This window comes from Eupeodes corollae, chromosome 1, assembly GCF_945859685.1.
Source record: "Eupeodes corollae chromosome 1, idEupCoro1.1, whole genome shotgun sequence".
Lineage (NCBI taxonomy): Eukaryota > Metazoa > Arthropoda > Insecta > Diptera > Syrphidae > Eupeodes > Eupeodes corollae.
In genome coordinates this window covers 166,503,019-166,525,467 of record NC_079147.1, presented here as the reverse complement: position 1 = coordinate 166,525,467, position 22,449 = coordinate 166,503,019, and the positions used below count along the sequence as shown (strand labels likewise).

General features: G+C 33.6%; 1 protein-coding gene across 1 annotated transcript in view; it reads right to left on the bottom strand.

The window, feature by feature from the left end:
* The window catches only part of LOC129943191 (relaxin receptor 2-like), a 75,391-nt gene that overhangs the window by 3,371 nt on the left and 49,571 nt on the right, over window positions 1-22,449 (bottom strand). Inside the window, exon 8 of the mRNA XM_056052475.1 lies at window positions 3,356-3,427. Coding sequence (XP_055908450.1) covers window positions 3,356-3,427 — 72 coding nt within the window. The remainder of the gene's footprint in view (window positions 1-3,355; window positions 3,428-22,449) is intronic.

Sequence of the window (22,449 nt, the reverse complement as noted above, 5' to 3'; positions counted from 1 at the left end):
TGGGTGCCGGGCCATAAAGACATTCCAGGTAACTGTAAGGCAGATGAACTCGCCAGGAACGGTACAGTACAGCCCATCCTACCACATTTGGCAAGTACTGGCATACCAATCGCTACTTGTAAACTGCTGCTAATGCAAGACGCTGTGAGGAGGGCAGGTACCAGGTGGAACAACATCACCAAGTGTCAAGCCACAAAAAAGCATCTGGCCAACACTGGATTTAAATCGTTCAAGGTGCTTGCTCTCTCTAAGCAGATCGCATATAAGCTCGATAATAGGTGTCATAACCGGACACTATCTAATAGGAAAGCACGCCACGAGACTATTCGTATTCTTTGACTTTTGCAGAAGCTGTATGGACGAGGAAGAGGAAGAGGAAGAAACGGTTCTTCATCTTCTCTGCATATGCCCTACTCTAGCTCGAAAACGCAAGAATTACCTAGGAGAATTCTTCTTTAACGATCTAAACGATCTTAATCATATCGGTATAATCAGCTTCTCACGTTTCGTAAGGGACTCAAGCTGGTTCCATTGAGCTTAGGAGGAAGTCTCAAGATTCATGTGGTATCACAATGGGCCATTAAACTGGCCTAAGTGTGTCCGTTTCCATCTTGGACAGCCACTATAACCTAACCTAACCTAACCAACCCTAATGATCTACGACCTAGAGTTAATTCATTTAATGCCTACTAACAGAATAATTACATACCTCAACAGGGGGAAACTTTTCTGCTAGAAGATTTGTTAGTAGCGGGATACAGCAAAGTGGTGTTCTATCCCCTGTCCTTTAGTGGAATAAAATCCTAACTAGTCTGTATGCGAAGGGTTTCAGAGTGATTGCCTTTGCAAATGACGTTAATATATACAGAAAAGCATCTTAACACCCTTAAAGAACTCTTACAAAATTTCTTAGACAAACTAATACTTTGGGCTGATCGGTGTGGAATGGGTGTCAACCAACACAAAACTGAATTAATCCTATTTTCGAGGAAATATGAAATTCTATTTTAAACCTCCCTATATTAAAGAAATCCAATTAAAGTTTTCAGGCGAGGCTAAATATCTGGTTCTTATTTTAGACTGTAGCTCTCTTTTCTTGCAAGAAAGCTATTAGTAATAAATGTGGCTTACAACCATGAATTACGCATTGGTTACACACATTGGTAATCAGACTTGTCTTAATTTATGGTGTGGCAGTATGGTGGATTGCCATTGATTGATGTAAGCTGCGACTAACTAAAAAAATCCAACGTTAAGCCTTCCTATATATAAACATCATCTGCGGCACTGGATACCCTACCTTACCTAACACCTCATGGTATACTTAGCAATCAAACAGCTGCAAGCTCTGCTATTCGCCTTAATGCTTCATCGCAGTGAGTTAACAAAAACATTAGCCAATCCGTAACTCATAATTATTTAGAATCAATTCCAAAGCATACAGACTACTCCATCCCCCAACTGCAATTCAACAGAATCTTACAGATTTCCATACCTATCAGATCTTTCTGGTAGGGTAGAGAATTCCTAGAAGATGAGCTCATCCACTTTTACATAGATGGATCAAAAACAAATGAATGGGTTGGTGGAGGTGCGCACTCTGGACGACTGAAATTAAATCTCTCATTTCGCCTTCCAATCGTCGAAGCGTAGCGTGTTCCAAGCTGAACTTCTGGCGATAAATGAAGCCTTGTCCTGGCTTAAAGAGATCGTGATATCATTATCTGATGTCCGTATTTTCTCAGATAGCCAGGCCGCTTTCAAATCTCTGGACTCTGTCTCTATAAGCTCTGTAAGATTCCAGTACCCGTGGCATGATGGTTAGTGCGTTGGAATGTCATGCAAGGGGTCTTGGGTTCAATCCCTACCTGTGCCACCTTAATTTAAAAAAAAAATAATTTGCGCGGGTACTGCCTCTTGCGAGGAATTGACAAATCTTAAAGGATGGAAGTGCTTTCTCAAAATTAGCCGTTCGGATTCGGCCTAAAATTGTAGGTCCCTTCCATTCCTGACAACAGTACTCGCATACAGGAATGGTTGAGAGTTGTAAGTCACTAGGCCCTGGTTCACAACGGACTGTTGCGCCACCCCATTTGAAGATTCCATAACTTTAATTCATCTCTAATGAAGATGGCACAACAGTTTAATATTCAACTTTGCTTTGTGCCATAGCGATATAGCGACATTCCAGAAAATATGTAAGGCAGATGAACTCGCCAGATATCTTACAGAAAAACCCATTCTACCAAGCTTACCTAATGGTAACATACCAATCGCTATGCAAGGAACGCTATGAAGAAGGTAAATATCAGGTGGAATAACATCACCTCGTGTCAGGTCACGAAAAGCATCTGGCCTACGCTAGATTTAAATGTGCTTCAGGTGCTTGCTATCTCTAAACATATCGCATATATCCAGTCGGTGTCAGTATCCGGTTACTGCAGTCTAATAGGAAAGCACGCCGCGAGGCTAGGCGTATTCTCAAATGATTTTTGCAGGAGCTGTATAGTTGAGTAAGAGGAGGAAACAGTTCTTCGCCTATTCTGTACATGCTAAAGACGCAAGATTTACCTAGGAGAATTCTTCTATAACGATCTAAAAGATCTTAATCATACTAACAAAATCAGTCTTCACGATACTTAAGGGACTTAAACTGGCTTTATTGAGCTTAGAAAAAAGCCTCAAGATTCATGCGGTATCACGGATAGCCACTTTAACCTAACTTTACCTAACCTACCATAATCATTCGTCGATGGAAATTATTATACTTTTTTTGTTTTTGCTATGGATCTTCCAAAATTGAAGATTTCTTATATAGCTTTTGGAAGCGTATAAAAAAGATTAGGACTTCTTGGGAACTCTTTTAAACCTCTTGGTGGTGTTGAAAAAGGTAGATTTTTTTTTTAATTCAGCTTAAACTCTAAGCTCTGTTCATAAAATTTTAATAAACAGTGTTTAACCCTACCGACTATTTTGAGAGGACTTTTCCGATGTAAAATGATCAATTTGGCAAGCCTCTTAGAGCTTTGAAATGGAGATAGCTTATTGAATTCCATAATAGTACGGATGAAAGGCGAATATCCTATTTTCCCTGTCCTGTATATTCAAATTGAACAGAGTATAGATTGTTATTACATTATTACTTTAATAAACTATATACGAATAATTTATTTTTATTTCCATCGGTTAAAAGACAAATATGTAAAATAATTTTCTCAACATTTTGTCCTTACATTCGAATGAAAATTTAAAAAAAAATGAAAACAAATGTTTTATTGTCCTTAAACACGTTAGCAAAAAAAAATAATACAACACAAATCCCATAATCTCAAGACAAGTGTCGGCTTCTACTTACAGTGCATCCAACAATGTATTCCTTGCAAATGTTTCAGCCGATAAGAATTTCAAAGGATTCCCCATCAATTGTCTATAAAAGGAGCAAGCACAAAAATACAAAATAAAAATCAAAAGATATTTCTTTAAAATTTAGATTCAATCAATAAAGTAAATAGTGCGTGAAATGATCAATTGTCAAAATATATTGAAAAAGGTCTGTCGACTTTCTTGGCGTGTAGGCTAGGCATTAACATAACAAATGTTGTAGACACACAATGTTAACATAAAAAGCCTGATTTAAAGCAAGTTAAAGATGGAGATAATTGAAATTATGGACAGCTAACCCACAACGATGATGGCAAGAAGATAAAATAATAGTTTAGTGACTTCCAACTTTCATTTTGTTTGAATTGAGAAGAAGTTTCACTATATGTACTTGTACATATGTATGTATATTTGAAATAAATTTAAACTTTTTTTCACGTACAAAAATTTAATATAAATTTGCATTATTTATCATAAAGTCTTATGTTTAATAAGTTTTGTATGCCGTTTTGATATATTTACAGATTGTTGACGTAAAAGTTGCAATGATTTAAAAAAAAACATACAAAGGTACTTAATTTTAAAACTATTAAATTTTATGTGTTCAATAACTGAATTAATAAGATAGCTTTTGGTTTTATGAATATTTATTGACTGGTTGATTGGACTATAAGTACCACAGTTGGGTCTAGTAATAATTGTTCGAATTGGAACTTTATTTCTTTATCAAGACTGATGAGGATGATATAGACCCATTTAAGATTCCAATAACATAACAGAATTTACTCTCTGTGATAGGGACCTGTCGTTGAATGGAGACCGATAAGTTTAAGTCTATCAGAGTAATGATATCTATTGTACCATTTTCGCTCAAGTAGGCTTTGCGAGAATCGTTATTAACAAACATTTTGCAATACTTTACATTTAAAACTACAGCGCTTTTGAATCATTTAAAGTCCAAAAAAGGAAATCTATTACATTATTATGTAGAATGTAGGCAACCTCTTAAAATATCTTTATAGAACTTACTTATACTCTACAAACAACTTTTAAATCGATAATTATTATTAATATACAAATAAATAATTAAATAAATAAATAAATCAATAAATAAATGAGTAAAAAAATAAATAAATACAAAGTTTTAATAAAAAAGAGGCTGCGATGCGACCCACACTCATAACTTCCCATCCCGTCCGCAGATTTGTCTTGCTTAAAAGTTTGTAGGTTTTCGTGTTGGGTTAAAAAGTTTCAGGTGAATTATTCTTAAAAAAATTAAATTATCAACAATATTTTTCATATAAAGAAATAGTTCAGTTTGAGAATCTAGTTTTGCTAAATAGATTTTTAGTCGAAAACAAATTTTTACTAATTTAAGTAGCATTCCTTAAATTTTTACAAATTGGATGAATGAAATTAATTTGAGAGATATCAAGAACCGAACAACAATTTTTACCAAATTTGTGTACTATTTCTTGTAGATATTTTTTTTTTATGGAAAAACGGAACGTAAAAAAACTACTAAATATCCAAAAAAAAAAAATTTTTTATGGAGCAAAAAAAGTTTCAAGACAATATTTTTAATTTTTGAAAGGTTTTAGAATTGTTTTTTTTTTAGGTTTTAATTTTTTGTAAAAAAATGTCAGTTAGAACTTTCTCAAAATTTTATTAATTATAAAGCAATATTTCTTATAAGTAAAAATTAGTTGGAAACCATAATCTGAAATTTTTGAAAAGATATTTGAGGCGAAAATGAATTTTTTAATAACTTTAAGTTTTTATTTTTTGTAAAAAAACTGTCAATTCGATGTTCCTCAAAATTTTGCTGAATGTTGAAAACAATAGTTTTTAAAAGATTAAAGTAGTTTAAAACCAATATCTTAATGTTTTGAAAAGATATTTGAGTCGAAAATCTATTTTTACCAACTTTTATTATTTTTTTATGTTTTAAATAATATTTTCTGTAAGTGAAAATTAGTTTGAAGCCATGATCTCATATTTTTGAAAAGATATTTGAGTCGAAAATCAATGTTACCCAACTTACATATGTTAATTATATTTTTAGGTTTTTACTTTTTTGTAATTCGATTCAATTCGATTTTTCTCAACATTTTTCAGAATGTTGAAAACAATATTTCTTATAAGATAAAATAAGTTTGAAGTCTTAGTTCTTACCAACTTTGAGTAATGTTTTTGTTTAGGTTTTTATTTCTTATAAAAAAACTGTCAATTAGATTTTTTCAAAATTTTATCAGATGTCAAAAATATTATTCTTTGTTGCGCAAAATTGTTTTGGAGATAAAATCATATTTTAGTCTAAAAATCTTTTATTTCGACTCTAGGCACCTTGAAACGTCGAGAAAAGTCAAAATTTTCAATTTGACAAATCGTACCCATTACAATATCTTCCTATGGGAAGTTAATAAATATAAATATACCTAGGTGGCCCGGCGAACTTTGTTCCGCCTTAAAACCAATAAATAAGTACATTTTTGAATTTTATATTATTTATATTCATATGAACAAACAAAACAAAAATCAAGTAACTACAATAATCATTCATTATTTAGTACACAGGTTGCTCTTTACTTAAGTAGCTTGTGATACGCGACATTTTTTTGTTTTATTATCAGGCGCGAAAACAAATAACGCAGATGGCAACATATAATTGACCATAGGAAAAACATGGAAGCTTTAGATTCAAACCACAAGCTCTTAAGGATTGGCCTAGTGATTTGTTTATTGTCATGAGTCATGATAAATGGAAGACTGATCGGAAATTGAAGTCTTCTGAAAACTTCCTCACCTTTAAATTTTATTTTCAGTATAGTCGCTTAAATATTGTGCGGTGATAACCCAGGCTCATCCGAGGAGTCAAAAAATGTAATTATATATTTGGTGGCTTTATCATTTGGGAATCAATAGATTTGAATGAATGCATTACTCCAATGATTTTATTTTCAATTATGTAGTGCACATCTTTATTCTTAGCCCCTAAAATTTCTTGCTCACTCATACATTCTCAAACATGCTCAAACATTCATAATTTTTGCAGTTAGAAATAATGTTTGGAAATACATCGTTAATAAGTTTGTCTTTTGATCAGACAAAATTACAGAAATTATTTGGGAATGAAATTCCCAATTGACCATTACCAATTTTCACAATTGCTCAGAGGAATCTTCAGGAGATCATTAAGCAATGCAACTCTCATGTTTGTTGTCAGCTGCAACTTCTCCACATACCCCCATAGATTTGACGATTTGGGGCAAGTGTTTATTTCGTCGGCAGCCGTAGATCTTGGAATTATTGGCAGTGGTGGGCGAAAATCGCCAGACAGTAAAAGCATTTGTTTCCATTTGTTTCGCCACAAAGCAATGAATACAATGGCTCAGGTGTCCGAGTCAACAATGGAAATACCACTTTACCACTAACGCAGCATAATCCGGGCGTTTCTCCCGAAAACTTTGATGTTCCACAATACTGGTAAACAGCGTCTATTTGCCCAATGCAAACGCTAGGATGCAAGCTGTTATCATTGCTGCAATCGTATCGAAACACTGCTCGATTTAAATCTACACTTGATAAATCTCTTGTTCTGCGTCACAAATTATCTATTTGTTGACCTCTGTTGTCCGCTCGACGACTTTGCATTGCCAACCGAGCCGTTTCACCAGGCTGTGATTGAGAAGCACGAAGTCGAGCCATACTAAAGCGGCGCTGGTCACGTGCGATTTCTTGTTCTTCTTCAGTAGCTTCATTTGCAGTGTTTCGTATCGTTTTTGAATAACGGCTTTATCGGGAAAGATTCTATTGACTTGGTTGCTGCATTGTTAATTAAACTTTACGTAATTCACCTAAAAATGTATTGCACACCTCAAATTTTTAAGCAATCATAGTTTACCACCTTTTATAGTTCAATTCACTTTTCTGTCATTTGTCTTTTTTTATTCCAAGTCTGATTCTTTTTTGTTATACGGAATAAACAGAATACTATTTCCGTCTCTTCGCTCTAAGCTCCCTACCTACATTTGGATAGCTAGATGTTTGAGAGGTTCGAGGTTTTCTATTTTGGATGGTAAAAGAATCCACGAATCCAAGTGGAACATTTCGAGCAACAATCGCTGCCATTTCTACAATATTGTATATTCGTTCATGATTCTATTCAGTATCTATTAAATCAGATGCATTTCGATTTGGAAATGACTGAGTGGTAAGGTGGCAATGATAACGCTAAGATCCTCAATCAATGCTTCATTGTACATAGCCTCACTTAATATTATCGTAAGATCGTTGCACTGTGTACGACGTGGATGCAACTAAACCGTAGCACTTAGGAATATAAAAAATAGATAAAAACCTATTCTCAGACCTACCGAATGTACATATGTATATGCAAAATTTCATGTAAATCGGTTAAGCCGTTTCGAAGGAGTATGGCAACTAACACTGTGACAGCAAAATTTTATATATTAGATAATAGTACAAAAAAACGCTGGAATAAATAAACAAATATCTAATTAACATACAAAATTATGTGCGCACTTAACACCTTCATCCAAAATTTAGTTTCGTTTATTCATGAAAAAATTCATCAAACTATGACACTGTAGTTTGCGACAAAATTGGTATCACACATATTAGTAAAACAGACAACTTCAAATTTGGATATTGCTGCGCAGATGACTTAACATGATGGCTCTATATTTTGTATAGTATTACACACAATTTGAAACCGTTATTTTTCATACATGTGTAACACATTTACTATTGCACTAGTGAATTCATAACCGAAATTTCCTGCGCTTACTATAATGATGAATGTAATTTTGAATATTTGTTGATAAGAGCAATAAATATTTCATTACTATTAAATTCTTGTAGAAGACAGAGGTAATTTTAATTCATTGTTGGGCCATTAATAATCTTCGAAATCGAATCGAAAAATCTATTCTATCTACTCAAACAAGTTGTTTATTTCAATTTATCGAACTAAATCACAAAATCATTGAATTTAATTGACTTTTACTTAACGTGCAACTTATTCGTTTAAAATGTTGCAGAGAGGAAAGATGCTTTATAGGGTATTTAAAACGAATCAAGAAACTACGGGTAAGAAAAACGTATTCTCAGTTGTTTGTATCAAATAGTTTTAACGGAAAGTCCTGAAGAAAAATCGCCAATTCGTGAATGTCAAAGTAAGATAAAAAACATCCATGTTTTCAGTTCCTAGGAATGACACTCTACTGATGCTTATGATGCCCCTTCTGTGACATCAACCGCTGCTCTTCCAGCTCCCACAAGTCTTGATAGTAGCGAAAGATAGATGGAATTTTCAGTAGAAGATAACGATGAGTAAATTCCCGATTTAAAAACTCGGAGTTTTGGGAAAATCCACGTTTGAGCCAATAGTAGACCCTGAAGAAGGAATAGTATCTGATGTTGTTCCAAAATCTCCAAAAAAAGGAAAAAAAAACCGAAAACCGTACCCAATGGAAAAAAAAACGAAAGGCTGCTTTGTTAAGAGCACAAGGTAAGGAATATATTTCTCAAAAAGGTGTAGTTATGAAAGAAAAAAGTTTCAATGATGGGAACTTGTGTGAACGTAGTAAAAACTGTTGCTATTACTGTTCACAAATATCGATCTCCAAAACGAAGGTCAACCTTAAGCAAAAGAAACGTTCTCTACGAATATCACAGTAATCTTGCTGGAAAATCAGTTTGCTCTTTGTTCTCTTTTTCAAATATGTAGGTTTCAGAAAATTGAGAATGATACAGCAAAAGCTCAGATCTGGACAGTTAGTTCCCTCACCAGACAAAAGAGGAAAACATCTTGTTCGGGCAAATAAAGTTCAGGACAAAGTGGAGGCATATGCGTACACATAGGGGAGTTTCCTGTGGAAGAGACGCATTGTTCTAAAAATATAACCCATTTAAAAATATCTTTCTCTCCTCTTCTGAGTGTATCCAAAATGCACAAGCTGTATTTTGAAAAATGTGACCTTAATAACAAAAAACATAGTTTTTTTTTGTAAAGGAAGCATATTTTTGTCTCGAACTTTAATCTTTCTTTTCCGCAGCCTTGTAGTGATAGATGCAGCACTTGTGATGCAGGAAACAACACTGCAAATTATCGATTAAGCTTCAAGGCCGCACTCGAAACACAGAAAAAAGATAGAGAAAAAAAACTTAATGAGAAGAATGTTGTGTATTTAACTGTTGACTTGCAATAAACAATGCCCTTGCGAGACCAACGGTGGATCCAGACTTTTCATCAAGGGGGGGGGGGTCACACACTTAGATGAGTTTTTATTCACCGCTTAAAAATGTTCTTCAATGTTTTGTAAAGGATCCTAACAAAATTTAATAATTGCTAAAATGCCCACTTTAGTTATCAAATTATTTAGAACACTGTTGTCCAGCAAGGTATGGTCCTACTATTTAATTTGGATAACTCATATGAAAGCATTCCAAGATTCCAACAGTTTTCTAAATATGCCATATTTTAGAGCTAAAATACAATAGTTTAGATGGTCTTTATTGCATTTCGTGCAGAAATGTAGGAAATTGTTTTAAAACGTTGCTTTTTTCCAAAAACAAAACGAAATTTTCTTGTTTTCATTTCTATTAATGCAAAGAACGCTGCAAAAATTTTAAAATGAGAGAGGATCTGATATGTAAAAATGTCGTGCTTTTTTTGATGTTGTTCTTTCGAAATCAAGCTCCGGGAGTCTCTTATTACTATCGTTATCAATCTCCTTACTCGTATTTTGATCTTATAAAGGCGTCAAAAAAACTTAAAAATTGTAGAGACAAACAGGTTTGATTCTTGAATTCAAAAAAATAGTTGCATAAGTAAATAAATTCTCTAAAGAAATTAGATTTAAAAAAAGTAAGGTAAGTAAACAAATAAGTTGGGAAGAAAAGTTTTGTAGTACTCACAAATTACACGTTTCAAAGCTTTTATATCAATAGATATGAAACTTTTATTATGTTTTTCACTTAGCCATTAATTTAGCAAAAGTGTCACTTGATTTTTTTGGGACATTTGTATTATTGAAATTCTAGTTTGAATCTTAGTTCTAGAGCATCCAAAGAAAAATTCACTTCAAAAGTAGATTTAATTAACTTTTTAAAATCTTTTGTATTCAAAAGAAAACTAATTTTGAAAGAAATGAAACGCACGAACTTGATAATATCTTCCAAAAAGTCTGTTAAAATATTTCCTATATTTTAAGATTTAAAAATGTACCTGCAAAATAAGTTTTTCTCAAAAATTTAAATGCCATTTTATTTGTCAAAAAATCTAGATTAACCTATTTCATTTTAAATTTTGTCTTATGAAATTTTTTGGTATAAGCACTAAATAAAGCGCTTATAAATATATGAACATTTTACATTAAAATTTCTTCAAAAAATGTTGTCCCTGAAATATCAAGTTTTTAGTTTAGTATTTTATTAAAAATCAATTTCATAAAAAATCATCATCAATTTGATCAATGACAAGAGCTTGCACAGGAAGAGAAGAATTTTGAAATCGTTCCATTAGTTCTTGAGAAAACTTAAAAACAAAATTAAGATTTTTTGAATGGTACCCTTCTGGAGCAATACGAAAATATGTTTTTCTTGTAGAAAGAAGCCAAATTAAGAACACAACATTTAGAAAATGTTTTAGAAAAATCGCATGTTGAACCAAAAAATATTTGTGGGTACTGCTGTTATTTTTCGTATTAATAAAATGAAAACAAAAAACGCCTTACACTAATCGGCTGAAAATCTTAATTTCAATCAACTGTATTAATTGGACTGTATGGGCCAGGAAAGACAGGCAGACGAAAGGAATCGGGGTACCCACTTTTTCGGCTTCTCTACTATCGTAATGTCATATTTGATTAAAAACTCTAGTTTGAAATTATTTACTAATGCAAGACTTGCTATATAGTTCTTATATGTAATCACTTCAATAATCACTATTTATGTGTCAAAAAATGTAATAATAAAATTGAAGGCGAGTTTAAGGAATTCAAAGGCAACTTAATATAAAATTCATGATCATTTATTCAAGGTTTCTTCTTAAGAACCGGAATATTTGTTCTTTTTCTTAGAAACAATTTTTATGAAATAATTTAAAGCATGACTAAAGTTTTTTCAAATTCTAAATTTGAATTTGTGCTGTGTTTTTGGAAATGATCTCCCTTGGATCCGCCATTGTGCGAGACTCACAGCATCTAAAGCATTCTATTTGAAGCAGATGTTGTTCTACATCTTAGGAGTTCATTCTATAACGTCAAATGGAGAAAAGCCCTATACGTTAACATGGATGGAAGACGTGGGCGATAGAGGAAGTACGGAAGTGGCTAGCCCGCTATGGACATTTGTTCAACCAAACAGGGACATTAAGGATAGAGATCATCTTATTATTTGGTCTGATTCGTGAGCTGGATAATACCAAAATTTTAACATTATCTGCTTGTACCAAGCCTTGATACTTCAAGGATACTTCAAAACTATAGACCACAAATTTCCAGGAGTAGGACACACGTTTTAGATAGCAACAAAGAATTCGGCAGAATTGAAAAGGTTTTGCGAAAACACGAAACAGTTTACACCGCAGATCAGTACCGAAACATCATAAGAACGGTTGTTGCAAAATCATTTGAGTGATCTTCGAAATAAATGGATTACAAAGAATGCTATGACGAAAATGCTCCTTTTAGTAAGGTTATTATAGCCAAAAGTAGCAAAAGTCCTGATAAAAATCAAGATTTTATGCCAAGACACACCGAAAAATGGAAAAAACTTTCTGCAGAAAAAATTAAAAACTTACAAGAACAGATGAATATTTGTTCCTCTAGAACATCAATGGTTTTATTCTCATGCAATTCCAGCAGGTCCTTGAGAAGCTAATGACAAAAAACGAAAAAAAATAAACTGCAACCTTTCAAAATTTCACTCTTTTAAAAAAAACTATTTGCGAACGATTTTATAATCTTAATGAGACACTTTTCCCTGCATTGAAGTTACTTTTGTGTGTTTTGTTATGCAATGGACCTCTTGCACAATACCTACTGTGATGCTCCAAATCCAAATTACTCTAAGGCAAACATTTTTTGTATTAATGTGTTCAATAAGCTTTTTGTTGAAGACTTTTTTAAAACATTTAATAAGTGAACTTAGCAGAAGACTGATCGGAAAAAATATATTGGATTAGAAGTTGCATAAAAAAATCATTTATAAAAATGAGGAAAGACTCTAAGGCAAAACGAAGCCCCGGGGTACACCAGCATTTATGTTATGGGTTTCAGATTTGAATCCGTTTAAAAAAAACTTATTTTGAACGGTTTGAAAGAAAATTTCTAATCAAACGAACAGGAGATTCGCCGATACCAAAAGCACGCATTTTCGACAAGGGAGCAAGATGCCAGACTTTATCGAATGCCTTTCAAATATCAAGTGCAAGAATGATGCTTTCTCCAAAACCATGTAAAGATTTGTTCCACTGTTCTGTGCCATGAGATCACCAGTAGACATACTGCTGTGAAAGCCCAATAGGTCCGGTCACTAAGAAGCTTTCGTTCCTCAAGATATTTCTTGCTATAATTCCTCATGATTTTTACGAATGACCAACAATTCTAACTGGCTTTGAAACATTTTAGTTTTTTTTTTTTCGTCATAATTGTTGATCATGCAAAATGTTGGTCCTTTGAAATATGGGCGTTGCATGCCTTTCTGGCTTGAGTAACCCTTTTCCGGATTTCTTTAGTTGGGTTCTCTCTAAAACACCGGAAGCTTTTTCACCTGGATAATCTCTTTGCAGCTCCAATCGAAACATGATTAAGCCTTTATCCACTATTTAGCATTTTAAAAATACAAAAGCTTTATATCTTTTCTTTATTCAACAGTTAAAACATACATTTGACAAAACCTAGCTTTCAATTATAAGCCAAAGTTAATGCGAGTTGAAATTTATATTTAATTGTTTTATTCTTTGTTCTTGTTAAAACACAGTCCCTTACTTAAAAAAAAGTTCAATACAATAAAACTCAAGCAACTTTTACTTTACTTCAAAATGAATATGAATGATGTCATTCCACACAAAATTCTTTACACAAAAAAAAATGTTATTTATATTTTATATGCAAATCACGTACCAGGACTTTATACTTGTTGCTTCTTTTTACAAAAAGCAAAAAAGTTTCTAACCCCAATACAAAAATGTACACAAAATAGTTCAAGGTACAATATATGTAAATTAATTGAGAACAAAAATGAAAAACAATATTTTCTAACACAAGTTCACCCGCATGTTTACAAATAGATTACGCTACGGTGCGTGGTGTCCACAGCCTCGCGCTAAATAGACAACAATGGCTCAGTAGCGCTTGACTCGAACGTGACATTTGGCCAGTTAAACGTTCTCACCTAATCCCTGTTGGATTTGACCCACTAAGCTTTTAGGCAACATGCCGTGCTGGTGCCAATATTGTGTTGGTCCTTACTCAAATTATGGGATAAATATAACAAATTTACCATCTAATGAGGATAAATTTGTTTCCAATATCTGTAAGATACTTTATCTATTCCAAGCACAATGCCTTCGCATCGTCTTTTCGTTTTTTTTTGGCAATTTGGAAAAAAAGGATATTGATGCATGGCTGTAGCCCTGTAAGAAGTATGGTAATGAAATAAAGGGTACATGAACAAGTAAGAATAGTCGGACTTGTGTGTCTAGACAAAGTATCTCCAGTGGGAATTAAGGTGTTTCTCAGAGAAATAATATTCTTTTTTGAAAACAATTTTAAAACTCCTTTAATGGTAAACAAAAAGATGGGGTATTTGTGTGTTGGAATGCTTGTTCATTATTCATTATAAGCACGTCACAAAGTTATTTGCATAAAATAGATTTCTAATAATGTTTATGAGGACAAATAAATTGTTTTGGTTTCTTTTTTTAACTTTAAACAGGACCAAACTTTCTTTCAACCTTTATTATGATGTGGGGTTAAAAGTAAATAAAAATATAAGTTGTTATTTTTATTGTGCTGGTTCTTACAAATAAAACTCAGTAAAATTAAACCTGGTTTATGGTTCTTAATATCTGAATAAAGCCTTGATTTTAATCTTTAAAAATAATTTGATTCTTTCAGAACTTATCTAAATTAAGATTAGTTAAAAGTGGGTAGAATGGTTATGTGTGTTCTTAGCTTTTCATACTTACCTAGCGATGGATTTTCTTGCAAGGAAAAACAACTTATAGTATTTTCTTAAACTCGCATAACTATAATTTATTAATTTTTAAAAGAGTTATTCAGCTCGAATATAACCCCTTTTGATGTGTGATTATGATTTCACAATGTCGAAAGACAACTTGTAACCTCAGATAGGGCGATTCCAGACTAATTGACGATACAATTTCATTTGGACTTCATCAACATAACGATAATTCAAATGCAAATGGAAAATTAGTGGACCTGGTGTTTAGCACTATTGATGACAGCTTCACTGTAATTAAATCTACTGATTCTCTTGGATTTGAAGATAATCTTCACTCAGCACTGATTTGGTCACTGACAAAAAACTTAAATATTTTTAACGCTGAAATTTCAAAGAATTTTGTGTTCAGTGAATTTTAAAAAGACTGATTTTGTTAAACTTAATTCTATCTTGCCACAAAGAGAGAAGTCTCGTTGATTAATTTTTTAAATGTTAACTCTAAAGCCTTTGAATTTATTTAAATTATTGTATTTAATTGTATTATGTTTGATAGTTTGCTTGAATTCATTCCTCTTGTAATTGTCATATTTAGATATTTTGTACGAGATAGTACAATTAAAAGCCTTAAAATTACACATAATGTCTCCAAGTAAAAATGTTTTTAACATTTTTGGTGATTCAAGAGATATTTCCAACAAAATTTCAAGTTTTAAGCATCTTAATTACAATCAGAAGGTGCATAGAGATTTACAATGATTTCAAGGTACTTCTGGAGGTTTACAAATGATAAGTGAAAAAAAAATCTTGTCCTTACCCGCCCGTCCCAAGCTTAATGACGTTTAAAGTCACAAACCAGATGTCATAACTCAACTTTTTTGGGACTTCTTTTAAGTTGTGATACCATAAATTGTTATTGTAAAATGTAAAAAACTTAACGTAATATATCAAGACTTTGATCTATTGAGACCCTCTGAACTACGCCAAATATAGAGGCACCAGTCTCCTTAACATCGGATATAATATCTTTTCTGTCGTACATTAATTGAACGATTGAAAACGTTCGTCCGTAGGTTGATTTTAAAGCCGCGTATAACAGCATCTATAGGGAAGAACTTTACAGAATTATGTCTAGTTCTGGCATCCCTGTCAAACTTATCCCTTTGTTAAGAATGACGATGGAGAATGCACGCTGATTTATCAAGGTCGGAAAAAGTTTTACCGATGCATTTGATGCTAAAAAAGTTTTTAGAAAAGGCGATGCACTGTCATGCGACTTCTTCAATATCGTTCTGGAAAGAATTGTGCAAAATTCAACCGATAACACCAGAGGCACAATCTTCCGAAGGTCTATTCAATTACTCGGATACTGCGATAATATTGACATAATGGCAAGATCAAAGCATGCAGCGTTTTTGAGAATTGCAACGTGGTATATGATGTTCAAATGGTAGATATGTATACATTCAAGTGAACACAAGCGTCCGTAGGTTTTCTTAAAACCCACCTCTGTCTATCAACTCCTAATCTCACCTCCCCGCGATGAACATCGGGTGCCTAGTACCTCAACTGGAGATTGGGTTTCAACCCCAGTAGAAAGTTGTTGGTAGCAGTAAACGAGAGAGGGGGAGAGGTGTTTCCAGTAAGGCACCTCTCCTTATCCAGACGGCAGTGGAGGAATTAGACATCACCTCTATCCAGGAAATACGATGGGATGGGCTGGGCAAAAATAGGATATAGTGCAAAGTTTACACGTCAACAGTAGAGGCACTATCTTTCAAAAGTCTATCCAATTACTGGCATAATACTGATGACATTGACATAATCGGAAGAACTCAGCGTGATGCCAATAGGGCTTTTGTGAGTAAGGGGAGTGGAGAGAGAGGAACAACGAGCTGTACGGTAGCAAAACAAATAATGTGACTGGGTCACGTAGAGCGCATGGAAACCAATGCTCCGACCCGGAAAGTCTTCGAATCCACACCCACACGACAGAGCAGTAGAGGAAGACCCCGGATCAGGTGGCGCGCATAAGTGGAAAGTGAACTCACCCAACTTAGAGCGCGAAACTGGTGACATCTAGCTAGGGACCCAACTAGATGGAGAAGGTTGTTGGGTGAGGCCCTAGTTCACACAGGACTGCAGCGCCACCTTAAGTAAGTGACGATGTTGTCATCAAAAAAATGCATTTTGGACAAAACGTCGACATGGACAGCTATAAATTTCAGGTAGTTAAGGACTTAATTACCACTATTAATTCAGACGACGACACCAACGCTCGAATTAAACCAAGTATAACTCTTGTAAATGACTTATCTTTGCACTAAGAAGGCAATTGAGTGGTAAAGTTTCTAAAAGCATATAAATCACCATCTATAAAACACTCATCATCCCGGTTCTCATTTATTGTGCTGAGGCCTGGACCCTCTAAAAGAAAGATGACAGCGTCTTAGGATGCTTTGTGTGAAAAATTGATTGGGTGATTTTTGGTCCCGTCTGCATAGATTGAGAGAGGATGAGAAGATACAACTACGAACTGTACGCGCTGTTCAGCGATACTGACCTGATTAAAAGAATAAAAGTATAACGGTTTAGATAGTTGGGTCATGTAGAGCGAATGGCCACGAAAGTTCCAGCCCGGAAAGTCTTCGAATCTAATCCCAAAGGACGGCTGGTGCAGTATAGAAAGACCGCTACTAAGATGACACACGCAGGTGGGAGAGGACCTCAACGAACTTGGTGTGCGAAAATGGCGACAGCGAGCTAAGGACCGAGCTGGCTGGAGGCCCAGGTCCGCCCGGATGGTAATGACATCCTAAGTAGTTAAATAAGTTTTATTTTTAAATTAATAAATGGAAAAATTGACTCTTTGCACTTTGTCAAGTATTAACTTTAATATTTCCCAAAGAATCCTGAAGAATTTAACCGATTACATTCATATTCTTAGCTGTCGGACTAATTATGAACAATCCTTTAAATAGCATTTACACAAAAAAACAGACCAGATTCCGTAAGAGTAAATGTAGCTGGAAGTTTATTTGGTGCTTTTCTACCAAAATTTGTATTACATATGATGTTTAAGTGATTTATTTGATAATTTTTAACCAACATCCCTACTTGCTTCACTAATTGTTAAATTGGAAAGCTTAATTTAAAAGGGATGATTTATTTCTAATCAATGTTTTGAGTCCAGGAAAAAGTTAGTTATGGACATTGCGTAAGGATATTGTTTTTTTTTTGATTTTTATTTGAAAAAAAAATATTATAATTACACAGTGCGATGTAATCGATTATTAACATTTCTAAAATTGTTGCTGTCAGTTTTTCTAAGAGTTATTTTTAATAATAAATAATATTCTCTCTTATATTCTCTTGAACAGACTGTCAGCTTGGTTAGAAAAAAACAACATCATCAATGAATTTCAAGCTGCATATAGAACCAACTATTCTACTGTGGACCAAGTTTATAATCTTTCATGCATAATACAACTTCAACTTTGTCATAAGAAGAAACTCTACGCTTTTTATCGTTCTTAAGGCTGCAATGACAGGAATACTCTTATTTATAAGCTATCGACTCTGGGAATATCTTCGAAGATACTGGCTACTAAAAAGTCTCTTTATAAGGATACTACTGCCGCTGTTTGGAATGGTTTGTGTTCTTCACCACGAAGAAAGGTATTCGTCAAGGATGTGTGCTAAGCTCTCTTCCTTACACTCTGTTTTTAATTGATCTTCATGCGGAACTGCCAATCGGTATTGTTTTAGACGATCTTCAAATTAAATCAAATTAAAATTGATAAGTCAGAAATAGTAATATTTTGCAATGGTGGAAGAAAAGCAGAGTGCGAAAAATAGTTTTACAACATTTTTGAAATAAAGGTGTATGTATAATCAATAAAAATATCTTGGGGTAGTGTTTAATTACAACATGTCTTGGAATGAGCGTCTAAGAAACAGATTGGGAGCATCTGAAAATTCAATCAATGCAACGTGGTCAAGACTGCTGCGAGACAATACCGTCCAACATTTAACAAAGTTCAAAATATACAATGCCGCCTCAAAAGCTATTATTTTGTACTGTGCTCAAGTTTTGGGGATACCGCGAATGCAACCAAGTCCAAAAGTTGCCCGATAAGATAATACGCCTAATTATGCTCTGCACATTGAAACGGGTTTACCTACATTTTTCTTTAATAAGACGAAATCTAAATCTTCCTAATAATAGATTACCCAACCTTTTATCGAAAGCCTTTATAAACAGGAAAATCTTCTGGTCTAAGGAATGGTTGGATCTTTCTCATGGATGTTCGTTGGATTTTTCTTTTAACACTTGAATGGCCCAGCTTACATAACATCCTCTTACTGAAAATGAAAGAAAAACACTGGACTGAATTTACAGTCTCAATTTCACGATGAATATTGCAACTTTATGTACTTTGGCAAACCGAACTACTTTGATGACTCCAATTCACGTGATATGATTTTCATTATTTTTAAAGCTCGCTGCGGGCTCCTTAATATCAATGGAAGAGCTTTCCAAGGAGATACAGATGGAATAAGTATCTACGTTATGCAATATGGAGGAATCTGCAAGTTTTGACAAAAAGTGGAAGGCAGCTGGTTCGAGAAATGATAGATTTCGCCTGAAATACAAAGACTGGCTAGATGGTTCCAATTTTATATTAGCATTGGACAATCAGAATAATAGTTTATAAAAAAATGAGGGGCACTTTAAGAGTGGAAGGCCAAACAAAAGTTTTGATGATTTACACCTCATTCTAAACGCGCAAAAGTTCGTGATCTCCTTGAGTCAAGAACTCCTCCAGAAATTCTGTATGCTGCTCAAATGGCTGCACGTTCTAGTGGAATGCGCATAGTTGCCGATGTGATCAAAGAAGTTACCGACCATCCTGAGGCTGCTAAAGAATTAAGGACAGTGCAGAAAAAGTTCGATCAAATCCGAGAATACAGCAATGAAGAAGCACTTGCAGTGTACATTGATGCAAAACTCACTCGTCATGCATACAAAATTTTAAGAAAACAATCTTTAGAGAGAGGTCATTCATTATATCCGTCTATTTATAGTTTAGCAAAAGCAAAAAAGAGTGTTTTCCGCATGAAGATGCAATATTTATTGACGAATTAAGTCCCTCCATAAATATCAAGGATATAGTTTATCACAAAGCTAATCGATTACTGATAGTTCAACAAGCTGTAATATCGCAAAATGTAGTGGACAGTTCGTCACTTCTTTTAATATGCAAATGGGGTGGGGATGGAAGCTCAGCCCATAGTACTTTTAAGCAAAAATTGGAAAATCAATTTTCTACAGATGAGTACTTGTTTTTCATTTCGTTTGTTCCGATTCAGTTAAGATTAATGTCGGATGAAAGAAATATTATATGGCAGAATCCCAATCCATCTTCAACACGGTTATGCCGCCCATTTAAATTTCTATTTTCCAAGAAAACAGAAGATATGGCACTTAGAGAATTCAGTAAAGTTCGAAATGAAATAAATAGTATTGAGGACTTGGAAATATCAGTTGGTGGTAGAAATATCAAAGTAAAATTTCAATTTGTGTTCATTATGATAGACGGAAAAATTGCGAACTTTTTAACATCTAACCGGTCAACTCAATCTTGCTACATTTGTGGTGCCAAGCCAAGCGAAATGAACCAAATTGTAATAAATAGAACACCAAAAACTGAGTTTTATGAAAATAGTTTGTCAAGTCTACATGCTTGGATTAAAGCACTTGAGTGTTTTTTACATATAGCTTACAGACTTGATGTACGGAAGTGGGCTATAAGAAGTGAAAACGATAAGGTTTTGGTGGAAACGCGAAAAAAAAATATTCAAATTCTTTTCAAATCTGAAATGGGTTTAATTGTAGACAAGCCAAAACCTGGCTTTGGCAACACAAATGATGGCAATACTGCCAGAAGATTTTTTAAAATTTATGTTAAAAGTGCCGAAATAACTCAAATTGATCCAAACATTTTACAACGGTTTTACATTATCTTGAGCTGTATTTCATTAGGATACGAAATAATTGGTACCCAATGCCCATCAGTATTTACAAATTGTTGTGTCATTCTGCTGAGGTTATAAAGCAGTGCATAGTTCCGATAGGACAACTCTCTGAAGAAAGCCAAGAGGCTCGGAACAAAGACTGTAGACGTTTCCGAATGTCTCATACTAGAAAAAATTCTAGGATTAACTCTAATAGAGACCTTTTAAACATGCTTTTAATTACATCAGATCCCTTAATAGATTCTTTTCGAGAAAAACCCTTAAAAAATGCTCGATCTATTCTACCAGAAATCTTAAAATTTTTAGTAGAACCTGATTTGACTGCAAGCACTAGCCAGAGATCAAACGAAGATGATAATGACTTGAGTCTTGAGTACTCAGAAACATCCGATAACGAATCCGATTAATTAATATTATATAAAATTTTTATTTATCATGATTTGGAAATAAAATTTAAGTTCATTAAAAATTCCATACATATACACAATTTTTAGGTTTTTTTTATTTTTTTTGCGTTGAAAATTGTATTTTTGGGGGAGAGATTCTTAGGACCAATTTAATGGCCTAAGCAAAGCAACGAAGTTGTCTGAGCGGGACAGAGAATACAAAAGGGTGTTTAAATCTTGAGGCATAATACTTTAAAGTTAAAAAGCTGTTAATATTGGCGAAAATAGCCAAGAAAATGAAAATATGATGAACAGGTAATTTTTTTATTTTTAATTTTCTCAAAAACTAGAAGGCATAGAAGCATATGGTTTTCAGTATTTGATTAGAAATTAATTAAGGTAGCTTATTTCATCTATTAATTTCATATTTAATGTCACAGTCATGAAAGAAATTGTATTCAATGTGTTTTTTCAAACTTTTTTTTTCACAAATTTTGACTTTGAAATCGATTATCTCGAAAACCATTGATTGAAATAACTTGATTTAAAAATTAGAATTATGTGTCAAATTTTGGGAGATAGACCCCCACCTCTCATAGTAAAAAATGCTTGTATTGTCAAATAAAATCATTTAACCAAGAGAAAGAATTTTTTACGTCTAGCATGTATGGATCGGTCCACTGTGCAGCGGTGCGGCATTCTTTCTCATTCTCTCATTTAATCTGCCTAAGAAAATTCTCAGAAATCTTTTAAATATAAAATGTTCAAAAAATGTTTAGGAAAATAACAACTGGGGTCTTAATCTTCGCAATTTTATATGACAAAATTAAGCAACAAAAAATAAACACAACAAATGTACCTCAGTGCTGCTCTCAATTCAAGACAAAATACATTTTGTTTTGCTTGCGCACTTTTTAACGGAGCCAAATCGCTGATATATTTTCATAACCTAGCCTAGAGTTTGATTTGGAAATTGTTTGGGAGGTCAATTTTTTTGTATTCTATTTTATTTTATTTTATTTTATAAAAACAAGAATAGTTTATTATTTTTACCATTATATGGATAACGCGGTTTCCCGGATTCATTGTAAATTTATGATTTCTATTTATTTATTTCTTCAGGAAAACAGTTTTCGAAGTATTATTTTCATTTTATTATTGTTATTACATTCCCATACGAATTTATTGTAATCGGTCCAATTCCGGTCTCAAATTGAAAATTTTGAGTCGAAGTAAAAGATTTTTAGAAAGATGTCTGTGCGTGCGTTTTTACGCACTTTCGTACGTCCGTACGTCCATATGTCCGTACTTCGTCGTATACTTCCGTACGTTCGCGACGTTTTTTTCGTTGTCAATAGCTCAAATCAATTTTGTTATACAGGTAATAATGCAGAAAGATGAAGAAAAGGCTCTCAAGAAAATTGCGTGGATG